This window comes from Cyprinus carpio, chromosome B11, assembly GCF_018340385.1.
Source record: "Cyprinus carpio isolate SPL01 chromosome B11, ASM1834038v1, whole genome shotgun sequence".
In the NCBI taxonomy this organism is placed as follows: Eukaryota; Metazoa; Chordata; class Actinopteri; order Cypriniformes; family Cyprinidae; genus Cyprinus; species Cyprinus carpio.
This window is the reverse complement of record NC_056607.1, coordinates 17,375,000-17,387,444: the sequence shown is the minus strand read 5'-3', so window position 1 is coordinate 17,387,444 and position 12,445 is coordinate 17,375,000. Positions and strand designations below refer to the sequence as shown.

Sequence of the window (12,445 nt, the reverse complement as noted above, 5' to 3'; positions counted from 1 at the left end):
ACAGAAGGAGAGAGAAAATGTAGTTAATAGTGTCACTACTTGTAAAGAATTACTCCGTGGCACTTGTACTAATCCCTTGCCTGACTCCATTTGCTCTTTTGAAAGGGGCTCTGATACAACCTCTCCCAGGACGGTAAAGTTCGCCAGAAAACGGCAGAAGTCACTCTGAACCTGCCCTAGAAACGCTGCATTTATCTCCAACATGCTATCTGCAGAAAGAGCACGTTCCTCACGTGCTAACCATCTTCCTCCATTCAACCCGCACTCACTGTAATTCTACAACTAACGAGTTGGAGGAAGATTTCAGAAATTGCTTTTTGTCATTAGGACTGAATTCAGATGACTCAATCAAGCCCAGGGGACTTAACGAGGGCACGATCATCATTTATTCAATTTAGTATTATAAAGAACATTCATTAAACAGGGAGTTTGGGGGGCCAGGGTTTCAAACATGACAAATCCTTCCAGGCTGCCCACGGGAGGTATTTTAAAGAGACTTTTAAATGTACAAGGGACCTTACCTCCTTCCCTCTGGGATATTTAAGGGGATGTGTCATCAGGTTGGCTCTAGCAGCGAATGACGATTCATCTGAATCAGGAAAGGTGGATATTCTAGGTGTGTGTTCATGGTGCACCATGGATGCTGAATTATTGAGCAGAAAAACTCTCTTTGATCCATGCTATGGAGCCCACATACCAATCTCTTACCTGTCAGCCTCCCAGAACGCCATTCATTCTTCAAATGTTTGCAAGGAGGATGCTGCGGTATGTTATTTTTCCTACCGCAAGAAATTTCCAATCCCTTTCGGGCTCTAAATTGATATGTAGCCACCATGTTATTAGCCGAATACAAAGAACTATTTCTGGGATTTCAGATTTGATTGCCAGTTCATGCAAGGAAGTAGCAAGATAAAAAAAAAAAAAAAAAAATCCTGAACTTTGATTCTTGCTTTTTGTCTATTTGAAAAACCTTGATATTGAATGCAGGCTCAAGCTGTACTGAAAGCTACCAGGAATACGTTTTATTACCAAATCAATATACTGAGTTTCAATGTCCTGAGCGGCGTATCTCTTAGATGTTTTTAGCAGCCTTTTAAATAGAAAGAGAACTTTACCAAAGCATAGAGAGTGGGAGAGCGAGGTTCAGATATTGCAACCAAAAGGTCATGTGTGGGAGTTCAGTGTCTGAGTGAAATGAAGAGAAAGCCATCACGCTCAGTCTGCGGAATACGTTATGCAAAAAAGGACTGTTGCACGCTCACCAGTCATTTCACTTTCACGCATGGTTTCCAGACCCACGGCTCACGAAATGGGTAGGCGGGATATGGGGTTTATATCCCGTGACTCAAACGCGTCAGGGTTTACATTTGATTGCTTCAGCACAAAATCCCCTCACATCAAATGTCATGTGCTTCGCAAAGCCCAGTGACACACAGAAACATGGTCATAATTTCAAATCTGGTGATATTTCATGAAGTGTTGCTTCATTTGAAAGTGGAGATAGTTACGTGGGTGCATAAGCACATCTCCTGAAAGATATCTCCACTCTGCTCTCATTTTTTTCAGTCATATTCCTGTTTACCGAGAAGCCAGTGCACTAAAATTTGTAAGGGTGGGTATTAAATAGTGAAGCCGGAGGTGTAAACAAAGAGAGAGAGCACTTTGCAATGCAGAAATGCATTTCTACATTTATGTGTTCAGTACGTATTTCTTCTTGGGCTGTCTGTTGATGCACATATATATATATATATATATATATATATATATATATATATATATATATATATATATATATATATATATATATATTGCAGTTTTAGTAAGTGCATTTAGTTAACATGATATATTTCATATTTTATATTTAATTTTACATGTTATTTTTATTACATTTGCTCCAATGCTCTTCCCTTATACATTTGTACAGATATGGCAGTAAACAAGAGTTACGTTTTGGGTGACATTTTTTGATGCTATGATAAGTTTATCATATTTTAGAAAACAAAATGACCAGTACAACTGAATTTCTGATCCAATAGCATGTTTTTATGCAAGTGTGCCTGATCCACTTGGGATGAGAAGTTGAGGCATTAAAGAGGACATAAACACTGTTTTGGTGTTTTTATAGGACAAGCTTTTCGTTACATAAACAGGCTAAACATGCTTCAAAAAATGTGTTATTATGGCACTTTTGATGAGAAGAACCATTGTGAGAAACATCCTCTGTCAAACCAAAGCATCAAGCAGATTGATATCCAGATGTTTAATGTCCCACGGTTCTGCAACATGTTTCTTGCTTCAGTGCAAGAGAGAGGGAAAACAGAAGAGGGAAACGTCTTATCGCATTGAGCCATGCCATGGTTAATGATGCCAGATAGAAAAACGGGAGACAGAAAAGAGATAGATGGAGGTAGAATGAGACTGAATTGTGTATGCATCTGTCCTTTACATTAAACAGAGTTTGGAAGAAAAATATGAAGACGAGGATTTCATACACGCCAGTGATCCAGCTTCAATTAAAAGTAGGCCAGAAATGTCACTTTTCTACTCATCAAGTCAGTCAGTCGTTCAATGAAAGTATGTACGGTGTGTTTTTTTTTTCCTCTGAAGTGTGTAATTTCTTTGACAAAGCAGTGTAATTGGAATTGCAAAAAATAATGCCTGTTTTTAGAATTCTCCCATTTATCATGGCCCTATACCCACATTTCACTGGATGCAGTTTTATAAGCACCACAGTGTTTTCAGAGAAATCCGTCTAGTAGTGTTTATTTTTATTTTTTTTAGTAGTGCCCTCATGTCCACTCTTAATGTATAGCTCTCTCCACCCATAAAGGTTTAGAATGAAAGTACTTCAACAGAAAAATACACACATCAACTTTAATAAACAAGTCTATGTTGCTTTATCTTTTCTGTTTGCTTTATTCTCTGGCATTTTGAGACAAGTTTGTATGGCAGGCAGCTGAGAGAAAGTGTCTACTAAAGCATTATCATTGTGATCGATGGCCCAGTTCACTTGGCTATATACGATCAAGTATCAAAGCCTGATGCTGAATACTACAGTATTTACTGTTTGGGAAGCAACGCTTGCTTGACTTTGATTAATAAGCAAGCATTTGACATGTCACTGCCACATTATCCATTGTACATTTTTTAATTTCCTGATGCTACTGAAGCCTAAAGATTGGATCGGTTGTGCAGTGCAATGTTGTTGTATTGAGAAAAAGCACAGAAAATACAAGCAGTGTCTCTATTTATGCAAACTTTTAGAAATGTAAAGTAAGCACCAGTGGGCTTGTGACAGAATGTTTTCAGAAATCATATAGACAGTGATTGTATGCGTATGGAAATTATTTGACATTTGTCATGAAAGTGTGTGGATGATGTCTACTCAAGGCATTTGGTCTGTTCTAGTCTGTAAAATTGACCATACAATCATACTCAACAGTGTTTTTTGTTGAAAATTCTGTTGTTTACTGTGATATTAATATAATTTAATGCTTTGATCTAAAGGCATTTTGTACAATAAATAATTTTGGTAGCCAGATTAAAAAAAAAAAAGAAGCTTTTAATAACTTTCATTAGAAAAATCTTTAAAACATTATATAATGTTTAACCGATCATTAGTTAATATACATATTCACATGGCTAGAAACATGAGATAATGTGCTTAATGTTGGCTAATGTACTTATTAATCATTATCTAATGATTAACAGATATTTATTTCATATAAATTTATATGATCATGCACTTTTTTTAAATTTGATTTGAACAAATGGTCCTAACAAATATTACAAGCATATTTGTTAATGTACTTTTAAATGCTAACAAATGTCATTAAACTTCAGTCCATATACTGTATTTCCTGTTGCTAATTTTTACATTTACAAATGATGTGGGGAAATTTTAAGCACTTCACAGACTATTCATGTTAACATCATTAATTAACTCAATCACGGTCTGTAAAGGTCATGTATTTGGTCTTCGTTTGTTATGTAGACTTCTACTATTTACACATCTTAATGAAACAATGTTTTTTACAGTACATTATCTAAAGTGGAAACTATTCATCATTTGTAAATGTTTATAAACATTTACTAATCATTAGTATTTTTATTAGCAGTCATCTCAATGGTGAAAAGTGTCTCAAATGGCCTGATATTCCTTGAATAATACATCAACAAGAAAAAAAAACAAAAACAAATCAGTTTGTTAATTTATCAAAAGATTGAAATGTGTTCATTTATAGTTATTAAATTGACCCCTGTACTCTGTTGACCCCTTATCCAACCCTTAAACCTACCCATACCACCGAACCTGTCCCTAACCTTATACCGTATCACACCTAAATAGCAGCAAAAAGGTTGTACATTAAAGTAAGCTTTTAATCATTGTGTAACATCTGTTCAAATCATTTATAGAAGTGCATGATCATATGAATTGAAAGTTTAACGACATTTGTAAGCATTTTAATTTACATTAAATACTGATCTGTTACTCATTAGGTAATGTTTAATACGTTTATTAGTAAACATTAAGCACATTATCTCATGTTTCTAGCCATGTGAATATATATTACCTAATGCTATATTAAGCATTATATGATTGTTAATGATTTATTAAATTAAAGTGTTACCCATCAAGGTTTCTTACTCATTGTTTCAATTTATTGCAGATTCGATCAGACCAGGACAAAGAGATTGAGATCCGGTACAGTATAACAGGAGCCGGAGCAGACCAGCCTCCCAATGACGTCTACATCATTGATCCTGTGACGGGGAAAATGTCTGTCACTAAACCTTTGGACAGAGAGGAGAGAGCTTCCTACCATGTAAGTGCACCTCTTTCCAGAGTTGGCTCCAGAAGATAATTTTTGCCCTATTCAGATCCTATTTAAAGCGGAACTGGCCTCAACCCATTTAGGAAACATGCTCCAGTTTGCAAGAGTTTATGGCCTTTTGCCAGTTGGAATAAAACTAGAACTGAACTGTGTGTTTTTTTGTTTATATATGCAGTGATCCCAAAAAGTGTTTGGTCACTTAAGCACATTAAAAATGTATGAATGCCTTTACATTATAAAACAAAATAACAAAATTATTTTTTTATACTTGAACGTTCTTGTCATATCTGTGAACTTGTACAATGTGTGTGTGTGTGTGTGTGTGTGTGCGCGTGTGTGTGCGTGCATTATGTCATCCTTACAGGTGGTTGAATTTCATTGAATCACAAAATATTAAAACCTATGCAAAAAAACAAACAAACAAACAAACAAACAAAAAAATAAAAAAAATAATTCTGAGACACCAGATGGTCCCAGGGTAATTTTTCATGCATCTATGAAGTCAGTTCCTTTAAAGTTCACAGTTGTCCAAACTAAATTGGTGTTCCTTAAATTAGTACAACCAGAAAGTATACAAATACCTTTTAACTTCATTTTGAACTATATATTTCATAATATTTGGAAACCAAGTTTTGATTTAAAAGTCTGCTTGTGCTGTATAGATGAGTAAAATAAATAGATTTCGTTTTGACACTTCATGCAATGCAAATACATTTTGGCTTAAGTGTCTTAAATTTATATATAAACTCCAATTTTGAATAAATATTTATATCTCTTTATCTGGCTATTCAGGGTAACTTTTAACCAGGACTCTAAGGCTTACAAACTTCGAGATCTGACTTGATTGCGAACTTGATTGGTTCCAGAAAGTTGTAGCCATCAAAACAAGAGCAGTTGCCTTGTCAGCCTGTTTAGATATCAAAGACAAAGCTACAGACTTATTAAACCTGCTTGTTGAGCAAAGTTTGCAGAAATCTTAAGATTTATACTTCATTGTGCAATTAAGTCTATTCAAACTGCTTTCAATGCATTAAAAACAAAAAGTTTCGGACCTGCCGGCTGGCATCACTTGTGCTTTTTTTATTTTGTTTTTGTTCCACTATTCTGTTTATGTAGCTCTTTCCTTATGCATAATGTGAAGAAGAAAAGCTAGAGACAAAGAAAAGAATTGCTTTGACACGTCAGGGTTTTTTTCAGTTAGTCAAACTGTCAATTAGACAAAGGTTCAGTAGCAATGTGCAGATGAGAGAGGGAGAGAAAGGGAAGGAAATAGTCTGGAAAAGAAGTGTTGAATTGTCACAAGTGATGAGTATGCAACTCCCAATGCTTTAACTCAACTGGGGAATCAAATCAAACAGCGACCCTGCCCCCTTATGTTTCTGCCTGTCACCCCACCTCTGTCACAAGCGGGCTGCCAGCAAGCCACATCTTCCCCAGACTTCCCCAGGCGCTCCTAACACAACACATTGCTTTTGATTCTCACAGTTGTTCCTTACAATTATAACTGGCACTTTATCTCAGCTCTTTCGCAGGAAGTGTCAATAGGCCCTTAGTATATATTTAGATCAGCTATAAAATGAGGTCTTCTCTGTTTGCGGCTTCTACTTTTGACTTATGGCTCTTTTTCTCTCTCACTCCGTTTCTTTTCTCTTAATTCTCTGGTCCATTGAGCAGTAGATGATGTGGCACTGTGTGTCTACCTATCAGTCTAAATTATGGCTAGGCTTGCCTCACCAGGTGTGTGTGTGTGTGTGTGTGTGTGTGTGTGTGTGTGTGTGTGTGTGTGTGTCTACATATCTGAATAAGTCAGCATTCACAGTGGTTAAGTTAGCTCAATATGTGTGTGTGTGTGTGTGTGTGAGAGCGCACAGATTTTCTAAACATAGTGAGCTGCCTATAGAGGCATTGTACTATAGGCTGTCCCAAAAGGTAGGTAACTTAATTATGCTGTCGCCTAAGATACCTCATTCAGGACAGAATCAAAGGTGACACTGCATAAAATATTTGTGGAGAATGCAATCCCAGAATGCATTGCAACAAGCTTCGTAAGAAATTATATATATAATTCATATGTAATGTATGCTATGCTCAAAAACTATGCAGTCTTCAGTGTCATGATTCTTCAGAAATCATTCTAGTACGCTGATGTAGTGCTCAATTATTAATCATGGTTATTATTGTCAATGTTGAAAACAGATTTTGCTGCTTTTTATTCTTCTGATATATTTTATCAGCATTTTTTTTTTGTTGATGAATATAAACTTTAAAAGAACAGTTTACTTAATCTTTAGATCATTATAAATTCATTATTTGCGAATGCATTATTTTCATTAATTATGAATTGAATGTATCTTTCATTGATAAAAATACACTTTTGAATGGTAATGTATCATGGCTTCCACAAATATATAATATAAAAAATATATTAATATAGAAAACAGTTCTTTTAAATTTAATAATTTAATAATTGTTCACGTCATTACAGTTTTTACTGTATTTTTATCAAATAAATGCAGCTTTGATGTTTTTAAGAAACTTCTTTCCAACACATTTAAAAATAATAATAAATTGCAAGCATTTTACTGATAGTGTGTCTGTCTTTGTGTGCATTTGTGTATTTTGTTGTTGTTGTTATTATTAATAATATTATTATTAATTACGCATAATTTATAATTACATATATGTTAATATGTATAATTAGTTTAAAATGTATAATCTAAAATATTCCCTGTGATTTGATTGATTGATTGATTGATTGATTTGTGTATGTTTTGTATTTTTATCTTGTTTTTTACATTTAAAAAAATTTAGGCAGTGAGACAACTCAGTAGATTTTAATAGGCAACAGAGCTCATGTGTATGATTCTATGTATGTGTGTAAGTGCATGTTTACAATGAGTTAGACACTGCCTGCAGTTAGTGAGTCAGGACAATAGGCGTATGAACACTGGTAAGGTTAAGTGGCCCCTCGTGTCTTGTGCACTGGTTAGCTTATGCAGCCCCTCTGTTACTCATCATAGTATGAATATCCATATGACTGCTCATATCTGATATCTGTTCACATTTTGCACTCTTAATTCCGGATGTTCTAGATGTCCCAGTTTTACACTCGAGGCTTTTGATGTAATGTATGAGGAGTTTGATTCAGTTAGAGCCTTCTTGAGTAGAATACAGTGCTTTTTTATCAGCACATCACAAGGGCTGGAATTGATGTCTCCAGTGCTGCAACTGAACGCAGTCATGGATTTATCCCCTGGAGCAACCTGAGGTTAACAATGGTGATGGCTCATAATTATCAACAATTGTGTTTAACAATAGTGATGACTCCCTCATCACAGGAACCAAACCAGCAACTGGCTATTTAAAGCTGAGCTTTAAGTCAACATGAAATTGAAATTAACTAGATTTAATTTCATATATGTATGTGTATATATATATATATATATATATATATATATATATATATATATATATATATATATATATATATATATATATATATATATTTTTTTTTTTTTTTTTTTTTTTTTTTTTAAACAAATTATGTTTTCATTTAAAAGGTATTCAAATTTTGGTCAAACTTTATTTTAAGATCCAATTTTTTCGCTATTAACAAAACAGTAACTATCACTTTTGCCTCAATAAACTCCTAATTTGCTGCTTATTAATAGTTAGCAAGGTGTTAAATTGTTGAGTTTAGGTAATTGGTAGGATTAGGGATGTAGAATATGGTCACACAGAATAATAATGACTAATAAACAGCCAATATGTTAATAATAGGCATGCTAATAAGCAACTAGTGAGAACTGGTCCCTATACTAAAGTGTTGCCAATTTTATAAAGTCTATTGTGCTTACCAAGGCTGCATTTATATAATCAAGAAAAACAGTACTATTGTGAAATATTATTCCAATTTAAAAGCACTGTTTTCTGTTTGAATATATTTTAAAATGTAATTTATTCCTGTTATGTCAAAGATGAATTATAACTTGGAATAGACTTTTTTTAAACAATTTACCCAAAGCATGGCTTTCTTTCTTTTTATGTATTGGCTTTGTTGTCTTTATTTGATAGGATTGTGAAAAAGTGGCAGGAATGTGCAGGGTCAGATCTCCAACAATTCAGTCTCTATAAACATTATGGAAGTAAAATAGATTGTAAATGCAGTTTCATGTTGACATAAACCACTGCAGCTCTTAGATTTTTGATGAGCTTGGAATTTAGATTTTTGTTTGTTAAACCTACACAACAAAAATATGACTGCATTATGAATAAATTCCCTTTTAAGTCCTTCTCATAGTTTCTCCATGATTGGCCCAGAACTGTTAAAACCTGTAAATAACAAACTCAGGCGTCTCATTAAAACAAGAAAAGTTGTTTTCAATCACAGTATTGATTGTGTTTTGTTTAAAAGTGAGACTAATGGCCGCTTTGATAATATTAACAATGATGATGAAGAGGTTTATGTAGAGATGAATGTAATTTTTTACATTAAAAAAAATAATGGCGAATTTGCTGCAGGCATGACACTGACCCTCTAGCTCATTCTATGGTTTGTAGCTTTCCCTTATTTTGTGAGTTTCCAGTAGTTTTTCTTCACTGCCCAGAAGTCTCCCACCACTAGAGTGTGTTGCAGAATTTAAAAGCTGATGGCTTTGACACAGTGGCAAGAGAAGAAAATAAACAAAGGGATAAAGAACTACAGCAGAGGAGGATTCTCTATTTCTCAGCCCATCTCTCTCTCTCTGTCGCTCTGTCTCTGTCTAGCGTTTCGGTTCTGTCAGCTAGCATGTTAATAATGCCATTAAGTCACACATTTGCAGTCCGCACGCTCTCATGGGTCGACAGATCAAAGATGCAGTGTCTCAGCCACTAACAACAGACAATCTCACACATATCTACAAGCTCTCACACACACACACACAGCCGCCTCACCAACCCATACAGAATGCTAAGCACAGCAGCTGAGGAAACAGATTTTCCTGTTGTGTGTCTTTATTTATTTGTTTGCTTGACAGTTAGTTTTGCCCTGCACAACAAAAACCTGTCGTCTCGGGCGATATTAAATGAGAGCTTTTGGCAGCAGGTGTCGTATTACTGCAGAAATGCATATAGAATCTGGATATTCCCGTGTATAGCATATGGAGCAATGCAACCCTCTTATTTGGGATGTAATTCCGGGGAGGGATTTTAGGATAATAGTTTTATTTAGTGCGTGCGCATGTAATTCTGTAGTGAATAAATTCAAAGAAGAGAATTTGGAGTTAATCCAGCCTTAAACCTTTCCTCTATCCCTCTCTTTTTCGCTCTCGGTCTTTTTCTTGCGCTATCTCTTGCTCTTTTGTTTCTCGTTCCCCCTCCCTTATCCCATCTCCCATGGGAATGTTCTATCACTAAAAAAAACTATTTTATTTTTAAGGGGATGTTTATCTGAATTAAAGAAAGCTTTATCTTGCCTCGCACGCTTTTTTGGAGATATAACCAAAATAGCCTTTTTTTCTTCTTCTTCTTCTGAAGCTAAACTCCAACTCACACTCTGTTCCTCTGGAAGTCCTCTCTGAATAATAACTCATGGATTTTAGATAGGAACAACGCAATGCCTTCCCTCCGGATCCCGTATCTAATGTATGAAATATGAATGCAATTTCCATTTGGTGCGTCCGCTGAGCACACAGAGCCTCTGAGTTTCTTAAAGCTGATTTAATATCAGCACTGTGCTTTCCACTGAAGCATCGGCAGAGGTGAAGTTATGTGAATTATGAATTTTTAATTAATGTGCCTTTATTGTCATCTCATCCACAGCTCAGAGCTCATGCAGTTGATATTAACGGGAACCAAATGGAGCCTCCTATTGATCTGTACATTTATGTCATTGACATGAATGACAACAGACCCGAGTTTAAGAACCAGGTTTACAACGGATCAGTTGCAGAAATGTCCAAACCAGGTATGTATCCACAATAAAGATCATGCTGATGATTATGCTGTGATGATGTGTTTAGTTTTTTAGTAGTATGCATCATATTCTCATTACTCTCATTGTACTAATATAAGACAAACAAAGGAATCTTACAGTATGTTTTCCCTTGATGATTTATTGAATAGCCCATGTGAATCAGCCCTTTCTGTGAATGCTTCTCTGTGCTCTTTGAACAGGCATTCCCGTTGTGTCTAACAAACACAGGTTCAGTTTCTTTCTTTATTCTCCACCTCTTCGGGGTGTAAGCCGTCAGAGTCGACTCACTGAGCAGCCAAAGCGTAGACTGTGAGTCAGATTGTGTCCAACTTCTGTAATGTAACAGCCCAGAAAGCTTGCCTCTGAGGACAAAACTTTAGTCTTTATTTTGTTGAGCTCTCCTCAAAAAAAAACTTGATTCTCAAGGGAATTCATAAACAAAGAGAAAAAAAAAAAAGAACAGCGCAATATTTTCTGTTTCCCTTCAGTAGAGCGTGGGTCTGCTCCACGCCAAACAAGCACTGTAAATTATCCATGGAAAATGGACACGATACAGGCTGTTCCATTATCCCTCTGCTGTCCATGCTGACATGTTTCACGTGCATTAAAAACATGAAGTTCTTGTGAAGTCGAGCTAAACCCAGCTCTAGGCTCTCATGAGACCGCAGTTAATCTCATTGCCTTGAAAATGGCAATGCCAATATTGGCCGTTGATCTTCCGTGATCACAAGGATTTAATCACAGCAGATGTTTTGTATATTTTAAACGTGAACGTTGAAGGAACATGTTTATCATTTTAACTCACCAAGGGAAGCTTAGACCAAACAGATGCTCATATCAGAGTGTCTCTGAAGTATTACAGCAGATTTTCCATCAGCTCCTGCACTACAGGCCACGTTCAAAGAGGAGCATGCAGGGAAGTGTCCTTATCACCAGCTGCAGATGTATGTGAACTGATCAGATCAATTCAACAGAGGGATCCATCTTTAAATGATACATTACTGATTCCATTGCCAACAAAATACTTGTTTGGTGGTGTAGACACATAGAGTAATTAAATTGTGTTTGTTGCTGCCTAAACACAAGTAATCACCCAATTACTGCACATTTAGAAGACTGATCCAATTTAAGTTTAATCAAATTCGGCTGTGATTCAGACCTGGATCAAATTAAACTCTTTAGTGTGAATCCAGACATTTTTTCCCCTCATAATTGCCGATTTATTGGCATGACTGAAAACAATACAAGAAGTAAAGTAATAATATTTTGTTCTTCCTGTCAAGTCAAGTCAGCATTTATTTTACCTAAAAAAATGGGCTGGAATTCATTTTTACTTAAAACTAATTTAAGTTCGATTTAAAGTTTATCCTATTTACTTTCTTATTGCATATTTCTGGTCTTATTTTGACAGATTAATTCCAAAATTATATGAGATGCACAGATTGTCTTTTATTACAAGATAAACATTGGTTATTCAATATTCCTTTATTCTTTTATTCTTTAAATCTTTCTAAATAAAACCAGGATCATGAAGATTTGCATACACACACACACACACACACACACACACACACACACACGCATACACAGACAGACAGATAGATAGATAGATAGATAGATAGATAGATAGATAGATAGATAGATAGATAGATAG

At 35.3% G+C, this 12,445-nt stretch overlaps 1 protein-coding gene across 3 annotated transcripts in view; it reads left to right on the top strand.

Annotated features, from left to right (window-relative positions):
* Positions 1–12,445, top strand: part of LOC109069640 (cadherin-4-like) — a 225,409-nt gene that overhangs the window by 180,877 nt on the left and 32,087 nt on the right. For all 3 annotated transcript variants that reach the window (XM_042734278.1, XM_042734277.1, XM_042734276.1), the window contains 2 exons: positions 4,671–4,826; positions 10,638–10,782. In XM_042734278.1, coding sequence (XP_042590212.1) covers positions 4,671–4,826; positions 10,638–10,782 — 301 coding nt within the window. The remainder of the gene's footprint in view (positions 1–4,670; positions 4,827–10,637; positions 10,783–12,445) is intronic.